Source organism: Mixophyes fleayi, chromosome 4, assembly GCF_038048845.1.
Source record: "Mixophyes fleayi isolate aMixFle1 chromosome 4, aMixFle1.hap1, whole genome shotgun sequence".
NCBI classification, from domain to species: Eukaryota; Metazoa; Chordata; class Amphibia; order Anura; family Limnodynastidae; genus Mixophyes; species Mixophyes fleayi.
In genome coordinates, this window is record NC_134405.1 from 34560858 (window position 1) to 34582739 (window position 21882).

The 21882-nt window shown below is 39.0% G+C and overlaps 1 protein-coding gene across 2 annotated transcripts in view; it reads right to left on the bottom strand.

Moving 5' to 3' along the window:
- Positions 1 to 21882, bottom strand: part of LOC142151177 (venom factor-like) — a 141384-nt gene that overhangs the window by 17265 nt on the left and 102237 nt on the right. The window contains exons 27-36 of one of the 2 annotated variants that reach the window (XM_075206542.1): positions 21379 to 21477; positions 21108 to 21258; positions 19857 to 20020; positions 18699 to 18857; positions 13106 to 13165; positions 11407 to 11497; positions 10716 to 10767; positions 5569 to 5656; positions 5017 to 5106; positions 596 to 701 (exon numbers count right to left, since the gene is read on the bottom strand). In XM_075206542.1, the coding sequence (XP_075062643.1) occupies positions 596 to 701; positions 5017 to 5106; positions 5569 to 5656; positions 10716 to 10767; positions 11407 to 11497; positions 13106 to 13165; positions 18699 to 18857; positions 19857 to 20020; positions 21108 to 21258; positions 21379 to 21477 (1060 nt within the window). Of the gene's footprint in view, positions 1 to 595; positions 702 to 5016; positions 5107 to 5568; positions 5657 to 10281; positions 10389 to 10715; positions 10768 to 11406; positions 11498 to 13105; positions 13166 to 18698; positions 18858 to 19856; positions 20021 to 21107; positions 21259 to 21378; positions 21478 to 21882 lie in introns of those variants that run through there. The other variant, XM_075206543.1, reaches the window with a different exon arrangement.

Consider the following 21882-nt stretch of genomic DNA (forward strand, 5'->3'; position numbering starts at 1 on the left):
TTTTTGATTTCACAGTGATTTTAAAGTGGACTTGTTACATAGAGACAGTAGAGGCAGCCATTCTGTGGGCTGAACCAATAATCATGAGAATGCAGTCTATTTTACAAGTATATTAAAAGTGAATTAATAGGCAATGTTCCTATGGATCTTGGTTTAGACCCAACAAGAAATGGCTTGTGTGTTAGTGATGAGTTCACTTTGATACATACAGGGATGTCTCAGCCTTGTATGCTGCCTGAGACACACGCCGGCCACCCCTCCACACTACAGCCAGCACACACTGCTGTAAGGAGAAGGCACATACATATACATATCCAACATAACGGCTCCCTGCTGTCACCTTATGAGGAGCATGGATAATGACCGTGTTAACAAAGAATTGATAACGATAATAATAATAACAAAGAATTGGAAGTGGAGGGATTATCCATCATCCATCATATCGCCTCTACATCTGGTGTTAGTCACTGCACTCCACCATTAAATTGCAAGGGGGACATATATAGCCATGACCTTATACCCGCCATAATACCAGGTTATCCCAAGGATGAAAACCACCAGCCCATCCCTGGTAGGTGTCATTTTACAAGTTTACCTGGTGTGTAATAGTCATAGACTGTGACTGATCCAGGCTGGATAAGCCCCACATTGAAGTATTGGTGAACATTAAACTTCAGACATTCCTCTACAGTATGAGAGATCTGAAAGGAAAAAAACCAAGACATTTCATAGAAAACATGCAATTCATGTCACATAGTATTGATCATATCGATCATATCCTGGTAAAAATAGAAACATTCCACAATAGACATGACACTAAATCCACATTATTTGAAGCAGTGAGGAAATATATAGTACAGCAATAGCAAAAATGTGAGTACTGTAGCTGGGTGGAAGCAATGTAGGAAGGGATATACTGTATGACAGGAACGGCCTCTAGGGGTTGCTGGATGGTTATAGAATTTTAATATTTCATATTTCTTTTTTCCTATGCTTTCTACAAGAAGAAGCCATTGAATCATGTTGCAATATATAGAACATTACCTGTTTTTAATTAAAAAAAAATAGATCTTGAAGTAGATATAATAGCATCATAAATGTATTAGTGAGCACAAAGAGAACAATTTCTTCTTGTATGTATCATTAGTAGCACATTTATTGCCCCCAGAGCATATTTATTGATATATTTTCAGCCAGAAACGACTGTACAAAGATAACTTGGAAAACCAAGTCCAACTCTGACTCCCGACATCTGATTCAGATCTCTCCACTTAAATGCCTGTTGTTCACAGTGGGTAATCATTAAATAATTTATGTCTTGTCCTGGCCCCTGAACGATTGGATACGTTTCGGACCAAATGGGAGCCTGAATTGGGGATTCTCTCTGATGAGGATTGGACCCACGTGCATAAAAGTCTTAGAGACACCAGGTCTTACCTCCGTTATCAACAAATACACCTGCTTAAACCTTCTTCTGGTGATCCGATAGTCCTTGACAAAATTATTGTTGTGATGAGAGGGAAGGTTTCCTGGCTGGCCTCACCCTCAGCACCAGCCTTTTCTTTTAAAACTGTATACATTCATTCTATATTCTATGTATCCTACTTTGGTCATTTAATATCCTGTGCGATATGTACTCACTTGATGCTTTCATAGTGAGAGCACATAAACCCTGATGTTATATGCCATATTCCACACTTCTGGTTTTGTATGTGTCCCATTACGGATGCCAAGCTGTTTTGGGGGTTTTGAAAAGTTATGGGGATGGTAGCAGATGTTTTTATGTTTTGCTTTGTTGTCTGTTTTCTTTCTTTTGTTTTGAAAAATCTCAATAAAAATGTATCTGAAAAAAGGAAACAATGGCAATGCCACTTTTTCTCTTTTTACCATACACTCTACCTTGCTCTACTGCCATTTACCACCCTCCTAGGGGATTTTTTTATTTAATTTTTTTCCCTGTTTATTTTTTGTTGTTTGTGTGGTGCCACGGATTCTGTAGAGCCATATAAATAAATTAAGATGATGATGATGAAATTATGTGACACAATTTAAATATCTGGCTTTAATTCCAACTTACCTTTCCAGACCATTTGGAGAATTTTGTTATGACTGATATAGGAACAAGGTCCGTAAAACCGTCTACTAGCCACAGAGGCCAAGAGACTGGTAGTTGAAAATCGGTTCCTTTCCTGAATTGATTACACCATTATTATGTACAGCCAATGATCTACTCCATATCTTGGTAAATTGGATCCACAGGGCTCTACTCCTCATCACTGGTCTACCCTGCTCCACCCATAACTGCTCTTTATATGTGGCTATATAGATTGGACCTCCCTGCACTACGGATTAAATAAATATGCAGTTCCCTGGATGTAAAGAGCTATCACAGAAAAACATACTCACTACATTATTGATTGATTGACTCTCAATATGCCTTAAGTAAATGTTCTCTCTGATTTCTCTGAAGCTGTCCAAATACCCAACACGTTTTGGGGGAGCTGCTATTGGATTTTTTCCTACTCATAAATCATTGAATCTGAGGACTCCTATTAAGCGTACAGTGTTTAAGGAGGTTGGAGGGGGTCAAATTTAAAAAATGTGTGGACAGATTTAGGGAGAGCATGTCCTAGCTCAACTCCAAATTGCCATGTAAACATAAAGCTGTACAGTATTTATGTGCTACATGCAAAAGCAGCCGGTGTTTTCCCTGCATGCTAAAAAAATATAAATGCATTTGTATCCCTTACATTGCAAAATGGTTTGATCAGGAGAAAATTTGCACATGTTTTGCTTTACTCTTAACTGGCAGGAGTGAGTGCAGACTTTTGGAGGTTGGCCTGGTGTCAAAAAGGCCGACAAAGAAGCCACTTCTCTCCAGGAAAAACATCAGGGACAGACTGATATTCTGCAAAAGGTACAGCAAAACCTTTGTATTGATTTTAGCGTACCTACTGTGCCATCTTGGAAAATGATTGTGACTCAAGTAGTTGAGACACATTGAAGTGATCTAGGTAAGGACCTGAGGGCGACCCATGCAAGGGCTTGTGTAGCCAAGCATCCTGACATGTCATGAGCATAAAATAGCTTTAATTCCGATGTAGGCTGACACATCTTAAACTAAAATACATTTTTTTTTCTAGCTAAAGTTTTTCCAATACAAAATATAATCACAAGAACAAGTATTTTGTAGTCGTATTTGTTGTAGGTTGCAAAGGTCTGCTGTAAAGAAAAATGCTGGTGAACAATTATGAAAGCATAAGCACACTTTTTACTATGTTTAAATAAAATAAGAGAATAAATAATGAAAATCTGTGTGGCACCCACTCCCCCCCCCCCCCAAACAAAAAGTCACCAACACGGATGCTTAGCGTGGGCTGGTTACTGCTAACAAATGCAGGGTCAAAGAGTGTGGAGTCCCCCTACAAAAGTATCGACCAACACTAGGCTATGCCAGGCTGGGATGGTTGCACTGAATTCTAGAGGAACTCTTTTTTGTGGACCTCAGAATGTGTTTTTGTCACATAGTTAAGAAGATGGGGCAGCACGGTGCTTAGCACTGGAGAGGACCGATGGAAACAGCACGCTGACAGTAAGCCATTCTGATGAAAGAACTGTGCAGCACTGTAATTTGACGACATCACGACGTCTGTGAATGTAAATTGAAAGTAGCAATGTGGAGACCCCTGAGGTTAAGTGTTTAAACACCTAACCCCACATTACAGCTTTAAATTTAGATTGACAGTTGTCGCAATGATGTCAAATTGCAGTGCCGCACAGTTCTTTCATCACAATGGCTTACTGTCACCTTGCTGTTTCCATCAGTCATCTCCAGCGTCAGACTCAAGGTAAGTCTGTTTCATTTTCTTTCGTTTTTTCACTCTTTCATATTTTTTTTGCCGGAATTCTGCGTATCGGAATGGTGGTAATCGTTAAAAAACGATTACCACTGAAAAGAATTGCTGTGTATAAAAAAATAAACTTTTATATTAGATCGATCATCAGTACTAATGACTGTTTGTTAACACGGCTACTCTTCCACAGGGATAGGGAATTTCTCAAGGAGAGAAATTTGCTTCATTAGGAAGAATAGGGTAAAAGGCATATTTATGGCTTAGTTTTGTCAATCGAGGAAATATTATTTTTTGTTTAGCACTGGAAAAAGCTGGTCTTAGGTGACTAACACTAACGGCCAGTGGTGAAGTTCCCTAACTCTAATCCTCTCATATTGTGCCTGAACCATGTAAAGTGAACACAATTTGTGTGTTTTTTAAAATCAGACTAAAATTGCATGCACGTACACCTGTATTCAGGTACAATCAGATGTGAAAAAATATTTCCATTTGTGTACGTATACTCTGGCTATAAAGTGTTTGCCTTATGCAGACAGCCACAACACACTGCAGGACACGCACAATGCATATATAAAGCCACATCAGAAAGCACAGAATAAAGTTAAATATTAACACCAGTTGATAATATAATCATGAATAAAAATACATTTAAAAAACATTTATTAGGATGTTATTATTGACTATTGTACATAAAATGTATTTCTACAGTTGTTCTTAATTGCAAACACATGTTCTAGCATGCATAAGTGACCATCATCATTGTCATTCGGCACTTACACCTGTAGCTGGTGCAAGTGAAACGGCTAAAAATCACGTGCCTGAGAGATGTTCAGAACTTGAATTGGACGAATGTCTGTGAGTTCGACCTTGGCACGCCCTTACTGTACATTACCTATGTGCATACGCACCCTCCCTTCCCCTTCCACCTTTTAATTCGTAGGCTGTCGGAAGTGTCATTGGGTTCACAGATAAATTGCATGTACTTGCGTTCATTGGCATAAAGTCAGTTTCTAGGCATGCACAGAGCAATTTCACGCAAATTTACATTCCTTAAAAAAATTCAGTATATCTAAATATAATTTTATACAATAAATAAAGACAATCAAAAACACTAGAGAGATATTAAAAGACACAAGATGTAGTGACAATGTTTGCTTCTCACCTTGTTAAGGTAGATTATCAGGGTCCCTTTATCAAATGCCCCTTTGTTGATTTCAAAATCAGAGATGAATCTGTCTACTCCTTTTCTAAGCTACAAAAATAAGAATATTACATTTCAGACACCACAACTGTACTGATATTTCTTCAAAATAGACATTTCATTTTGACAGATATAGATATTTTCAAACTCCCTATAAATGCTAATATAAATGTACCAAGTGACTGTGTTTATCAAACAAAGTCTTACCGTGGAATCTGTCTAATTCTCTCACTTCCAATTGGAAGCAGTGGTGTTCCGTTGGGCTCCTCCACTTGCCAAACAATAATAAATGAAGAGCCTGAAACGTTCTGCACCACAATTCCACCTGTCTCACAGTAAACCAGCTCTAATCAGCCATTTGAATTATATACCACAATTGAAGTGTATAGTCTGAACAGTTATCATTTGTATTACGCCACCATTTTGACATACTACAGTATATCTAATTGTGAACGGTCTAAAAGGCATGTTTGAGATAATGTGCTAGGTTCTCCACCCTACATAACCACTTACCTTCTTGAGATCTTCAACATCTGGAGAGAATCCAGTCATCATGGAAACATCCAGGATAGACATGGTGGCATCTACAGATTTGCGGTGCCTGAGAAAATGGCAAACATCTGTTAAATACTAGGATTGGTTTGGCTTGGCAGTTCAAATAATCTCACATGTATCATTCATTTTACACCCCATTCAACTTGTCAGTGGTAATCTCCAACACATCAATATTGTGTCAGGTTCTGGTTCCCTGCTAACACCTTCCTGTCTGCACTCATATTGCAGTAATCTTGGTAACAGAAGTGTCAGTGTTGTGTCTTACACAGCCCAGAAATGCAAGAATGATACCACCACAGATGAGTGGATCGAAGTATCTTATAAATTTAAGTATTTCACGAATAGTGAATCTGTTTGTGAATGTTTAGCTCCAAAAATTCAGATTTGGACTCAAAAATTGTCTTTTAAATTAGTTGTTTACTACCAAAGTATTAACATACTTTACTATATAGTGTACTGGATATATTAAACTTGTTACCATTATCAGTGTCTTTTAAACTAAATGGTTTTAACCTGTAATGATTACTGTTTCAAGATTTGAAATTGTTCTGTGAACAGAGCAGCTTGATGTTTGGGTAGAACAATCATGTCCATTCTTGAATATGAAGAATCAAAGATGGCTTATCCTAGGGCATTTCAATGAATTGGGTCGATGATAAACTCTCACACCATGGGCAAGACCTCCTCTGCCCAAGGAATGCTCTGCACTTCACACAAGCTATTCCCTTTGCTGTTATGCAAAGTGGTCACACCCTTGATCTTGTTTTCCAGACTGGATTACAAGTCTTTGGTTGAACAATAAACTCAGTTAACTGATCAGATCACCACCAATTTTGTCGTCAGTTGTAACTTCTCAAAATAGAACCTCACCAATGGAGATGACTAGGTATTGTCCAATGAGGGATGTTACTGTCTAGTCACTGACAGCAAATCTAGATCTCTGTGGTGTCATGTGTGCCTGTGAGGTTCCTTGTTCTCTTTTCTGTTACTACAATAAGCATGTGGCAAATGCAATGGACACTATGGCTCCTGTGCGAATAGAATCCTGCATACCACAACACCAAGCTGCTTGGCTTGACAACAATATTGGTGAGTTCAACAAGAGGGTTTGCAGCATTGAAAGAAAATGACACAAAACATGCTTGGTAGAGGGTAAGCTAAAACTTATCAAACATATTGAAAAATACCAATCCACAATCACCAGTAAGATGTCTAAGTTACAGACCAATGACATTATTTCAGCAAACAACAGGCAAGTTCAACTTTTCTGTACAGTAGAGAGGTCTTACAGACCAGCATGACCAAGCCTCTAGGACAAGCTTTGACTCTCTTAATGTAGAAAAATGAAAGAAATTTTTGAAATACCATAAGGTTGTGTCTAACTACTTGTGATCAGGACCCAGCCCCAAAAACCTTTTCAATAGGGTTCATTTATGTAATTGGCCCAGAATTTGCCAAGATAGAACAACACTCTTTGCAGAGAGGCAATTGGCATAAACTACTAAAGGAAACAGATGTCAGACCTCTTTTAAAAAAATCAACCTTATTTAGAGCCAGACAGTATGACAACGTCTATTTCTAGAGAAGGTTTTAGAGAAGTGATAGCAGGAAACCTGTCTGTCAACCTACAACCTACAATATTTATGATCCATTCCAGTAAGGAAACTGAAACAGCCCTGGTATGTGTGCTTAATGAACTTCTGGGGGTAAATGTATTAACCTCCGGTTTCTTCAACCCCGCAAGTTCGGCGTCTTCGGTGCTTAAATTTAAAGCGGAGCTGCCTTGTAAAGGGAAGTTTCCCTTTACAAGGCAGCGCCGCTTTAAATTTAAACGCCGAAGATGCCGAACTCGCGGGGTTGAAGAAACCGGAGGTTAATACATTTACCCCCAGATGTCAACAGAAAGAGGCGATTGTTCGATATTAATCCTCCTTGAACTCTCTGCACCATTTGATACCATGGTCTCTGTTAGAAGATGTTCTGTGGCCTGGATGGCACACTGGTTCAAATATTTTTCACCAGTAGGTCACAGAGAGTGTCATCAGGAGTATACTCATCTGCACCAGTACCACTCTCAAGTGACGTTCCACAGGACTCTATCCTGTTTTCCATGTTATATGCAGTACAAATTACATGCTACCACTGGGTGAAATAATCAGAGAGCCCTAACTTCCACTGCTATGCAGATAATACTCAATAGTACCTGCCCTTTGCTTGGGATACTACCTACTACCAAATACTAAATGGCTGTTTAGCTGAGCTCCAGGGGTGAATGAGTGGCAATTGACTGAGATTGAATTCTGATAAAACAGAGGTGTGGCTGGATCACTTATAAATAACTAATCGTATAAATATATTTAAATTATTAGCGCAGTGTGTCAATTTATATAATTGCAAATGTACTGATTTTTGATACTGTGTATAAGAAATGTACTGATATTTTTATTATATTGTGTGTATTTCAGTATAAATAAATGTATTGATTTCTAATGCATTATGCCAGGTCAGAGGGAGTCTGTTTTGCTAATAGCAGGAAATGCTAAGCAAGTTAGCCGAAGGCCCAGCAGGAGGTCGTTACCAGTTGTCACGTCTTGTTAGAGAGACAGTAACCTGTCTGATTAATGTAGAGTCAGGATAAAAGTAATGTAGGATATAACAGTTTGCTGTGAATTTTAAGTTAAATTGTGTTAACTCTATGTCTAGAGAAATATCGCATCCTAATGTTAATCTATCCAAAGTAATATCAGATGTTTCGGGGCATGTTCGGAATAGGGGGCTGGTTTACACCCCTGCCATGCTGTGTCCCAAACTGTATAAAAAAGCACGGTTTGACCATGTAATGTATTATTATACCATCTGTACTTCTGGAGATAACTATTACCTTAATCAAGTGTATATAAGTGTAATTATTAGGACGACAAGAGCTAATAAACATCACTGCTTCAAGCAACCTGTTTTGATGCCTACTTACCTGCTGTTACCTGCAGATTAGACCCAATCTAACCTCTTATCCAGCTGTTCTGAGGTTGGGACCCAGCGTCTACTACCAACGCTCTGCCTGCTACCCTGCAGCTCTGGCCAGTGTGATAGGCCAGGGGGAACCATCCACAGCAACCCTGATCTGAAGGCAAGAGGTCAGGGAACCCAGATGTACCAGCAAGGGGATACACTAGCAGTGAGATTTACCCAGAAGGACGTGGTTCTAAGTGCTGCTAAGGAGCCTAGTGGTGGCAGCAAAAATGCCTCCTACTGAGGTTAGAGGGCGCATTTATAAGAAAAAGGGGACAGTGGCAAGGCATGCTCAGATGGTCCCCAGTAATACAACATACAGAGTGACATAGGAGATCCATCCTGTCACTACAAGTTCTTATGAACACCAAATAACAAGATGGCACCTTGGCCAGCCATTGGGCTTAAGCATCGGTGTTCAAAAATCTGAAAACACTTGCAAAGCTCAAGTTTCAGCCATGATCAAATCTACATTCTTTCATCTGAGAAACATAACCAGAATCAAGTATTTGATTCCTCAGAAAAAAATTCCTACACTCCTAAACATATTTGTATCCTTATGCTTGGACTACTGCCATGCACTCTACTTGGGTCTTTCAGAAGAAGAACTTCACTTCTTGGAGCTCTAGAACTGCACCTTTTCTCCTTATTTCAGGTTTTTCCTCTTGTAGCTGGTACAAAATGCAGCAACCAGTCTATAAACTAACCAACTCTGTTCCTGCCACATAACACCTGGGGGTAAATGTATGAAAGTCCGATTTCTGCAAGTCGCCGGAAATCGGCGACTTTGCAGCTAAAATTTAAAGCGGCGATGGCTTGTAAAGGCAAACTTGCCTTTACAAGCCATCGCCGCTTTAAATTTTAGCTGCAAAGTCGCCGATTTCCGGCGACTTGCAGAAATCGGACTTTCATGCATCCACCTCCTGTTCTCTATTCACTTCATTGGCTGACTGTAAGTTGGGGATTCAGTTTCAAGATTGATTTATTGACACTCAAAACCCTACATAACCAAGCTCCTGGGAATTGAAAGCAGTTCTGATTCACTATTCTCCCACTAACTCAATTTCATCTGCAGATTAAAGACTTCTAACAGTACCAAAGATCTCTGATGCCTCATTTGGGAATTGAGCTTTTAGCTTTGCTGCTCCTTCTCTTTGGAACTCACTGCCGTGTACGGTCCGCAAGGTCCCCACTCTAAAAATCTTCAAAAAGAAACTAAATATCTGTTTGCTAAAGCATTTCATTTATGCACCTTTTCAGATTTTTCCACCTCCATGTAAACCTAGGTGCACTTATGTTTTTAGAGGTGATTCTCAAAAGTAGAAAGTTAGTGTGTACTGTGCTGTACACAGGGCAGACCATCTAGGTGACCTGGTGCAAAACCAAGCCATTTTGCAATGCGCATCCATTGTGCTTTCTAAATGATTTCTGCTGTTTATGAAGCTCACAACTAGCTCTAGGTCAAAGTAAAACCTTTTTCATGATTCCCTTAGCTTGCAACGTACATCTAAATTTCCATACCAAATTTAAGTAGGAAATCCACATCTTGGTGACATTTTTATTTTAAACCTTTGTCTTTCTGTGACTCAGCCATTACCAAATTACAGCCTAGCAACAGTTGATCTCACCAGGCATCAGTGTCTGGAGATACAAGATTGGGTCATGGGGATGGTGGTATCGGACTGCGCGATTGTGAAAATGTTCCAATCACGTGATGCAGACACTCATGGAGAACGTCATTTTACGTAAGCTGTATCTCAGCAATGGTTCTGTTAACAAGATGGTGTTATTTGCTGTAGATAATCTGTTTTCTTTAAGGCTGTCCGCCTACTCATTGTAATGGTTATAATGTTTCTTATACTGTTTATTGAGTATTTTATTTGCTATCACAGTATATGTTAGGTTTATTTAACCGATGCTAAAGGTACAATTTGAAAATACCCATATGAAATGCTTACTTAAGCTACTCACTAGCTTTTCCTGCCGATCAGACTTAGGGTTCACTTAATTTCTTCTCTTCCACCTATTCCTCTTTAGCAATTCCCACTCATTGACAGTTTGACTTAAGAAGACTATAGAGAATTTTGATGACAAACCTGAAGCAGAGCGTCATAGACATTGTCTTCAAGGCTCCATCTGGTCTTGAAACTGCATAGGAACAAATGTACATATAAACATTATTTAATATACTACAAATATAGACAATAAAACAACACACTTCATACTAGCACACTCTCATGGAATGTCCGGGAGGCTCCAGATTTCCTGGACTCCCTGGAGAGCAGGCAATTCTCCAGCATACTTCCCACTTCCTAGTGAAGTAGGTGGGATGGGGGCCTCCATGATGTGTTTTGCAGTAAATCACATCGATGGGATTTGTGATGCTTAGCCCCCCTCCGCATTCATTTAGTTCATCAGTTCAAAATATATTGAGAACATCTGTGCATAATAAAAAATTATATTACTGTACTTTAAAATTGTGTTATACCAAATACAGCAATGTGGAGAGCCAGTTTGATGTTGTAGAGTAATCAGATTATCTAACATTTAGATCACATGATTGTCTGAACATTAAGTAACTGGTTTGATCTTATTTGTCACCCACATAAGTATAACCATATGTCTTGATCAGTCCATGTATAGCAGCTTTAGTTATGGGTTGCATCATAGAGAAAAGCAACAGGTGTCTCAGCTATTTTCAATATCCTTATAATCTCGATACACTATACATTACCACCTATATAGTATTTACTGTCCAATAGAAAATACAATTACAATCACACTCACCATGAGGCTCGTCCTTCACAGTGACAGAAAGATCAAAGTTACTGCACTCTTTTTCCTTCTCTGTCACTATCTCATAGTACACCGCCATCACCTGCACAGAGAGTGATGTCATCAGCAACAATATGAAATCATTAAATCAGTTGTAGTGTACCAGCCCTTACACACAATGGAAGCATTCATTCTGTGGGGTTGGCTGTACCAATATTGAGGGGAATGTAGCCTATTAATGACTTTCTACATGCATCAGTGATTTTAGTTGGCTGTATTCTCATGTACTGCATATGGGTTTAGCCCACAATATGACTACCTCCAGTGTTTATGCCGTATACTAGTACATTTTTATATTTACTGAAAATAACTATTTCTATTACAATAAAAGGTCATGTACCCATAGCATGCTAAGTGCACATGGAATTGTGGGGAACTTAACAATGGCTCACCTTCCAGGGGTGGAATGACTAGAAGCACCTGCTTAGCGGTACTGTGTTCCTGAAAAGTATACTTACATGTTGGCAGCAATCAGTATTCTATGGATAGTCTATTGTATAACAGTCATGGAAACAGTTTCCCCAAGTGGCTCATCAGTTAGGAACTCAACTGTTTAACATGACAATACACTATTCCGACAAAATCTCCTACTTATGACATGTCCTCAAACTATACTGAAAATGCCACCGTTGAAATTTACTGTAAATGCAATATGTGTATCTTCATTAAAGCCTTTATAACAATATTTAATTGTAAGGATTATACATATAATTTTATATTATTAAATTATTTTTCTATAAATATTCATATTATTTTGCAGATTTTTGCTCATTAATGTAAAGGACTTTTGTGAAGCTGCAGAGCAAATGTTCATGTTTTTATGTGCATTGTGGGCCTGGCTGGCAGCGTAAAGATTGAATCGACTGGAGGGGCGGTTCTTGATGGGTGGAGCTGGGCAGTAGAATCATCTGTGAAAGAAAGCACTATACTCCACCAATGTACGGACAAGATTTATTAACATTTAGAGAAGCCTTCCTGGCTCAGCAGGGGGCACAAGAGACACTTTCCTCCCCCAAAACGATTTGATCGTCACACATCCTCAGAGGTAGTGGATATTGGGCATCAGCTTGTGCTTTCTATAGGCTGCAGATTACATCCAGGCTTATTTTATAAGAAGTAGATTTATATGTGCACAAGTACCAGTGTAATTAAAACAATGCACAAAAGTGACACATTAAATAGAGTCACAGTGTTCCGTTACTCTCATTAGTCTTGTTATAAGAGAGAGCAGACAGTTCTTTAACGGGATTTCTTTTACCTTTGCTTCATAAATCTAATTTTGGCACCCAGTTTCGTATTTTTTTTTACCCTGTGATACTTGTCAATTATTAATTTAAGAGTTCTCTTTGTTATTTCCTGAGCGATCAAATAGACATGTTTACAATTCAGAAATGACATACATCACTGTAAACATTGTCCTTGGTTGGATAGAGAATCCAATGTAAGAGTACCCCCAGCGGATGCAACAAAACAGCCTTTCTAACTATTCTATAATTATAATATATGCTGTATTTTTATAATTGTTATCTCCAATATTTGCATGGATATTTACTTTAGGTTCTGTACATTTATGTCCTGTCTATACTCTCAAAACCCCTATAAAAGTAATGCAATTGTAATGATTGAAAATATGTATTTTGGCATTTCTCACCGTTAGAGTAGCTTGTCCATTTCCTTTTGCCTTCACTACAAAATCTTTATTTATGTTGGTCTGTAGAAAAGAAGGTGAAGTTATAAGCCAGACATGAATACAATATTTATATTTAATATTGATATTTTCTGAATTGTCAAGAAAACAGGTGACTTTGAGACCACAAATTTCCTACTTCGGTTAGACAGTAATATTACATAATCAATCTCAGGGGCTAGCTGGAAAATATTGGCTTGGGTGACAAGCAAACAGCACTGGTCCTTGTGCAGCAGACATCTTTTAAAGGTGGTTTTAGCTATAGAACACAGGGGCTGATTTATTAAAGGGCAAACATCTCTTCTCCTGGACAAATTGGGTGTATTCGCTTACCTCTATACATTAATAGAGTTATCATACGGATCAATAACAGACATTAAAATCAAACTCAAGAGTTAGATTGCCAAGAGCCGTAGAGATGTGTGCAGGCTCCTATGTTTTGGTTTTGGATATGTTTCTAAACCCATTTTGTGCTGTTTTGGTTTTGGCCCAAAAAAATTCATGTGTTTTGATTTTGGTTCTTTTTCATTAATTTTAAATGACCACCTCACAACTGTTAATATTTTCACTAATATTGGCCAAAGGCTGCAGCAAACTGGCTGGCTTAAAATAGGGACAGAGAAATGGCACAAAAACAAGGCAGTTTAAAAAAAGATATAATACTTATTAATCTTAGTGGCACAGCAGATAGGATGGCAGTTTAATTGATTAAACTGTTTAAAACATACAGTTAGAGAACTGGCTGATAGGATTGTCATTTTAGAAAAGAAGATAGATCAACGTGGACCTCACCCAGCAGTGAAATGGTGAAAGTAAGATGATGCACTTATTGGTTATTTTTAACAATACACAGCATTGTTGACATATTGTAGACTGCCTCTCTACAATGCTCATTAGACAGATAGCAGCTGCATCAATAGACATTTTAGAAAAGATGGTAAACCTAGGTGGCCTGTTCACAGAAGTCAAATGGTGGAAGAAAGACCAGACACAACATTTACAGTTATAGACAGCATGTGTGGCACATTGTAGAAAGGCACTAATAGAAGTTTATTAAATGGATATCAGCAGCATCAAAATACTTTTTAGAGAAGACGATAAGACCATGTGGGCAAAGCCCATAATGTAAAATAGTGCAAGATGGAATTGCATGTTGACCCTCCTACCCACACTTATGTTGTATATTAAAAAGGACATGCGCATTAGTAACAAGAAATGACAATTTTGTGGCCGAAGTGATTGATTTGTTTGGTGAAAACAATTTTTTCAACATTTTTGGGAAGTAACCTCCTATGATGATCAGAGCCGTAACTAGGGTGGTGCGGACGGTGCCGTCGCCCCGGGCGCAAGCCTAAGTGGGCGCAGCAGCCGCCCGCTACCTAGCCCTATCTTCTGCCTTTTTACCGTCCACACACGGACGTCATGAGAGAGAGAGAGATTAACTTTCCGCAGTGGAACGCATGTGCGTTCCACTGCGGAAAGTTAATCTCTCTCTCTCTCATGACGTCCGTGTGTATTAGTCCCTTTCAGAAGCTGGATGGAATGCTGCAGTCACGCCAGATCCAGGAGTTAATCACCCTCCAATTTATATAGGAGAGGTAACAAGCTCTGCAGATAGAAACCGGACACGGAAAGGAATATACTGCCACTAACTGTAAGTGAACGTTTCCACTATTCCTGGACACCTATGCCAATATTCAGGATTTACAAACATTAGGAGGAATGTTCATTCAGGACATTGTTTATAAATAGAAGCTTTGTGAATTTTAACTGGTTATCATCTTTTAACCATTTCACATGTTTGCCTCAGTGCTGAACACTGATAAGAAATAACTTTCATTTCATGTGATGCATAATATTACAGAGATTTATAAATGTATACAATTGTGTTTTATGTATGTTTTTTTTCTGGACAGAATTGTACATTATGTAAGTTGAATTTAACCAAACATTTGAAGTAATATGTAATTAATATCCAATAAAGGATAATGAATTGTACAATCACAGAGCCCTAAACTATGCGAAATGGATTTTTCTGAATGGCTTAGACATTTTTAAGTAATGTGGCCATTTAACAAAAGTCTAACAGGAGATATCGGAGATATCTTCCTCATTAAGCAAATTATCGCACAATCCAGCAGTCCCCATAATACTCAATGGGGACTGGGGTGTCCCATTGGTCTATATATATATATATATATATATATATATATATATATATATATATATATCTCATGCATTTGCAAATATGTGTAACAGAGTAATTTCAGTAAGGTGCTAGCCACACCCCCACATTAGGTTGGCCACACCCACTTGTAAAATGCCACTTCCACTTAGATGGGGGGCGCCGGTGCCTTGTCTCGCCCAGGGCACTAAAATGTCTAGTTACGGCACTGATGATGATTGCTCACAATGTTTATGCCTGTGCTAAACAGTCTTTAAGAGTACACACTAGAGGGTGGGCAGCTTAAGTACACCATAGCTAGTTTATACAAGGACTCCAAATTGCCTTTTTTTTCAGAGAAACCAAAGGGACTATCTGTGATATTAATTTGTACATTATCATTAAAGTAATCCCTCCACCATTCTACTAATATAAGGTGTATCAGATTGAGACATGGTAGAGGTGCCAATTTATTTGGGCATTTCTTTTAATCCTGACCAGATGTTATAATAATTTTTCACATTAGTGCGCTGTGTTGACTCATCATCAGAGTGACTCTTAGAAAATGTGATATGTATTTTTGAGCAGTAGCCTTTTAAGGAGAAGCTGAAACAGAGGACGTGTCATGTGCAAATTGAGCTGACAACTTGTTCACAAGCAGCTGTTTACATACATCTTTGAAGATTTGTGTCATTTGGAAAGAAAGACATTACATATGACTTACTCATAGGATCAAGCATGGTTGCCAACAATAGTGATCCAATTTCAAGATGTTGCAAGCCCTTGGGCCCAGGCAAAGCATATAAAGAACCTTAAGCTTAAATTTAAAGCGGCGCTGCCTTGTAAAGGGAAGTCTCCCTTTACAAGGCAGCGCCGCTTTAAATTTAAGTGCTGAAGACACTGAACTCGCCGGAGATGAAGAATCCGGAGGTTCATACATTTACCCCCAGATGTTATTATTGGTATTTGTTCACATTCTCTAAACTATGAACCCTCACGAAAATATTGTAGCACAGTAGTATTCATAGGAATAATTCTGAATAACATTGAATCAGTCCACAAAATTGCTGCCACCCCTGTGTGTAGGCATGAGGTCGGATAGAGGCATCTAGCGTGTTTACACATTGCTTACTATACAATCATATAATATGTGCCACAAACTATCTCCATGCTGCATATTCAGTTCTCACCTCATCAGAACGAGCCTGTAGGGCATTTTCTAGATTCAAGCGGTAGCTTATGTTGTATATTAAAAAGGACATGCGCATTAGTAACAAGAAATGACAATTTTGTGGCCGAAGTGATTGATTTGTTTGGTGAAAACAATTTTTTCAACATTTTTGGGAAGTAACCTCCTATGATGATCAGAGCCGTAACTAGGGTGGTGCGGACGGTGCCGTCACCCCGGGCGCAAGCCTAAGTGGGCGCAGCAGCCGCCCGCTACCTAGCCCTATCTTCTGCCTTTTTACCGTCCACACACGGACGTCATGAGAGAGAGAGAGATTAACTTTCCGCAGTGGAACGCATGTGCGTTCCACTGCGGAAAGTTAATCTCTCTCTCTCTCATGACGTCCGTGTGTATTAGTCCCTTTCAGAAGCTGGATGGAATGCTGCAGTCACGCCAGATCCAGGAGTTAATCACCCTCCAATTTATATAGGAGAGGTAACAAGCTCTGCAGATAGAAACCGGACACGGAAAGGGATATACTGCCACTAACTGTAAGTGAACGTTTCCACTATTCCTGGACACCTATGCCAATATTCAGGATTTACAAACATTAGGAGGAATGTTCATTCAGGACATTGTTTATAAATAGAAGCTTTGTGAATTTTAACTGGTTATCATCTTTTAACCATTTCACATGTTTGCCTCAGTGCTGAACACTGATAAGAAATAACTTTCATTTCATGTGATGCATAATATTACAGAGATTTATAAATGTATACAATTGTGTTTTATGTATGTTTTTTTTCTGGACAGAATTGTACATTATGTAAGTTGAATTTAACCAAACATTTGAAGTAATATGTAATTAATATCCAATAAAGGATAATGAATTGTACAATCACAGAGCCCTAAACTATGCGAAATGGATTTTTCTGAATGGCTTAGACATTTTTAAGTAATGTGGCCATTTAACAAAAGTCTAACAGGAGATATCGGAGATATCTTCCTCATTAAGCAAATTATCGCACAATCCAGCAGTCCCCATAATACTCAATGGGGACTGGGGTGTCCCATTGGTCTATATATATATATATATATATATATATCTCATGCATTTGCAAATATGTGTAACAGAGTAATTTCAGTAAGGTGCTAGCCACACCCCCACATTAGGTTGGCCACACCCACTTGTAAAATGCCACTTCCACTTAGATGGGGGGCGCCGGTGCCTTGTCTCGCCCAGGGCACTAAAATGTCTAGTTACGGCACTGATGATGATTGCTCACAATGTTTATGCCTGTGCTAAACAGTCTTTAAGAGTACACACTAGAGGGTGGGCAGCTTAAGTACACCATAGCTAGTTTATACAAGGACTCCAAATTGCCTTTTTTTTCAGAGAAACCAAAGGGACTATCTGTAATATTAATTTGTACATTATCATTAAAGTAATCCCTCCACCATTCTACTAATACAAGGTGTATCAGATTGAGACATGGTAGAGGTGCCAATTTATTTGGGCATTTCTTTTAATCCTGACCAGATGTTATAATAATTTTTCACATTAGTGCGCTGTGTTGACTCATCATCAGAGTGACTCTTAGAAAATGTGATATGTATTTTTGAGCAGTAGCCTTTTAAGGAGAAGCTGAAACAGAGGACGTGTCATGTGCAAATTGAGCTGACAACTTGTTCACAAGCAGCTGTTTACATCTTTGAAGATTTGTGTCATTTGGAAAGAAAGACATTACATATGACTTACTCATAGGATCAAGCATGGTTGCCAACAATAGTGATCCAATTTCAAGATGTTGCAAGCCCTTGGGCCCAGGCAAAGCATATAAAGAACCTTAAGCTTAAATTTAAAGCGGCGCTGCCTTGTAAAGGGAAGTCTCCCTTTACAAGGCAGCGCCGCTTTAAATTTAAGTGCTGAAGACACTGAACTCGCCGGAGATGAAGAATCCGGAGGTTCATACATTTACCCCCAGATGTTATTATTGGTATTTGTTCACATTCTCTAAACTATGAACCCTCACGAAAATATTGTAGCACAGTATTATTCATAGGAATAATTCTGAATAACATTGAATCAGTCCACAAAATTGCTGCCACCCCTGTGTGTAGGCGTGAGGTCGGATAGAGGCATCTAGCGTGTTTACACATTGCTTACTATACAATCATATAATATGTGCCACAAACTATCTCTATGCTGCATAATCAGTTCTCACCTCATCAGAACGAGCCTGTAGGGCATTTTCTAGATTCAAGCGGTAGTTTATGGGGTCTTTTCTCTCAGGTAAGTGGCAGGAAATATCCATATTCAACACCTTGATGTTTGCCTTTTTTACCTGATACTCTGCCAGTGCTTGGAAAACCATGATAGTAGCCTAGAGAGAGTGAGAATAAAGATATGATTTTGCTAGCCATGGGAGATCAGATATAAAATTTATGTCTGGAACACAAAAGGGTATCCTATTAAGATAAGCCACACAGTGACACAGTGGTTAGCATGACTGTCTCACAGCACTGAGTGTCATGACCAGAGTCCTATTGATGTGGAACTTATATACTCTCCCCATGTTTGTGTGTGATTCCTAAATGTCTTCCCGTTTCCTCCTACAGATCAGAAATACACTGGTATGTTTATCAGGATTTATTTATATAGCGCTAACAATTCCACAGCGCTGTGCAGAGAATATTTTGTCATTCACATCATTCCCTGCCCCTAGGAGACTAGGGTCCATTTGCTAGCAGCCAATTAACCTACCAGTATGTTTTTGGAGTGTGGGAGGAAACCGAAGCACCTGGAAGTAACCCACGCAAACACGGGGAGAACATACTAACTCCACACAGATAAGGCCATGGTGGGGAATTGAACTCATTACCGCAGTGCTGTTAGGCAGAAGTACTAACCACTAAGCCAAAATGAAGCCTTGGTTAATTATCTTCAGAGAAAATGGACCAGAGAGTGTGTGGTAGAGAATTTAGACTGTAAACTCCAATGGGACAGAGACTGATATGTGATTAATTACATATTCTGTGTACAGCATTGTATAATATGATTGGTGCTATCTAAATAAAAGTATGATAATAAATACATCATTTTGATATCCTTGAGACATTAGATATGAGGACATGAACAGCAAGAATCATATAAAGACACCATGGGGTAAATGTATGAATCTCCGGATTCTTCATCTCCAGCGTGATCAGCGTCTTCAGCGCTTAAATTTAAAGCGGCGCTGCATTGTAAAGGGAAACTTCCCTTTACAATGCAGCGCCGCTTTAAATTTAAGCGCTGAAGAGGCTGAACACGCCGGAGATGAAGACTCCGGAGATTCATACATTTACCCCCATATAAGATGATTATTTTCACTATCACTCACTTGTGTTGATCCATATTTCTCGCCATAAAATCGCTGCTCACTGAGCCAGACTACTACATGGTTTATCAGTTCATAATCTTCCAGATACAGGAGGGTTAGGAGAGCATAAGATGTGGCCTCCAACGAGATTAGTCTGGAACCTGGCACATCCCAATAAGTTTTGTCTGAACAAGACAGAGAAAAATGGTATATTGGCATTGGAGATTAATTTGATTGAATGATGACACAATGAGCACCTAGCACCTAACACCCTGGCACTATTAAAGTGATTGTCCACCTATGCACAACTCCTGAAATGTTGGCAGTTTCCACCTACCTTGTAGATCTTCACTGTGATCCCACCTTTGCCTGTATGATCCAGACATAATGGTACCTTGCAGAGGTGGGAGATGTCAGCATGACTTCAGAAGAGATTATAATCTCTGGATCATTGGAGTGATTGGGCATGAGTCATGGCCTATCCAAGAAGCTGAAGCATACATTGCCAAACTCCATTCTAGATAATGAGGGCCTGATTCATTAAGGATCTTAACTTGAGAAATTTCTTATTTCAGTCTCCTGGACAAAACAATGTTACAATGCAAGGGGTGCAAACTAGTTTTCTGTTTTGCACATAAGTTAAATACTGACTGTTTTTTCATGTAGCACACAAATATCAATTTTAGATTTCAGTGTTCAAATAAGCTATCAAGTATTTGTGTGCTACATGAAAAAACAGTCTGAATTGAACTTATGTGCAAAACAGAATACTAATTTGCACCCCTTGCATTGTAACATGGTTTTGTCCAGGAGACTGAAATAAGAAGTTTCTCAAGTTAAGATCCTTAATGAATCAGGTCCTGAATCTTGTTGGTAAAGTCCAAAGCACTGAAAACGCACTCCTCTGCTTGCTTACAGACACAGCAGTCCTGGATTCAAATGTTGGAAACAGTGGAGTCCTCAAAAAAAAAGTACTACATGAGACCAATATGTGTTTCCAAAAAATTAACTTCCCCTTTAACTTTCCCTTTTGTAAATTTTACAACCTTTGAGCAGTATTTCCTTTAACACCCATAACTCAGATACTGTTACTTAGAGTTGTAGAATTATTCAACCAATATAACACATTCAAGCAAAATCTAAATTACTTTCTTTTTACATAAAGGTGACGATCTAAGAATTGCACTAATGATCTCTTAAACATTGTTTCAGATGTCTTGAATCCCATAACACATCCAAAAATAGCTCCTCTACTTGCACTTGGTTCATTACCTGTTGCTGCAGAAAGTAATTTATTTGAATCCTGCAGTTTCCCAGCCAGAGCAAGTGCGTATGAGGTGATAGCAATGGAATGTGGCTGTCCCAGAGAGTGATACCGTTCTGATATGTAGTTTGCAGCCTTATCAATGCTGTGCTGCAGATTCTGAGGATCAAGTTATGAGATGCAAATGACAGGTAGCAGTTACTCTTATTCAGTTTTAACAAGTAGATTATAATATTTCACTCAAATATAGATTGTCAGCTCTTCATGCCAGGTACTTACATTGACGTGAGCGCTACAGATTTTCTGACTCTCCAGTAAAGTAATAAGAACAAAAGAGGTGATGGCGACGTCTGGATCTGATGATCCCCCGAGACCACCCTGTGTGACAGAGAATAAATACAGCTTTGTGTAACATGATATTTCATGTGCGTTATGATGATGACATGTGACATTAACCAGTGATTTATCTATGTAACATGTAAAGATTCCATGGGCCCCTGTTCTCCCAAGACAGTTCTGGGTATTATAAATATGTGTCACTCACCGGACAGTGAGTGCCTCTGCGCTAGTGCGTGGCTCCTTAGCCTTCCTGCCAGGACCTATCCTGAACCGCGGCCGTCCGCCATCCTGATGGACTGCGCATGCGCAGCTCTCAAGAACTCTTGTGACTGTTGCTTTTAATTCAAATTGGTTGATCAGGCAACTCTCCCTATTTAAGGCACCTGTGCTCATTACCTCATTGCCTGATCTTGGAGTCTCATTCCCTGTGAGTCTCTGAAGGTG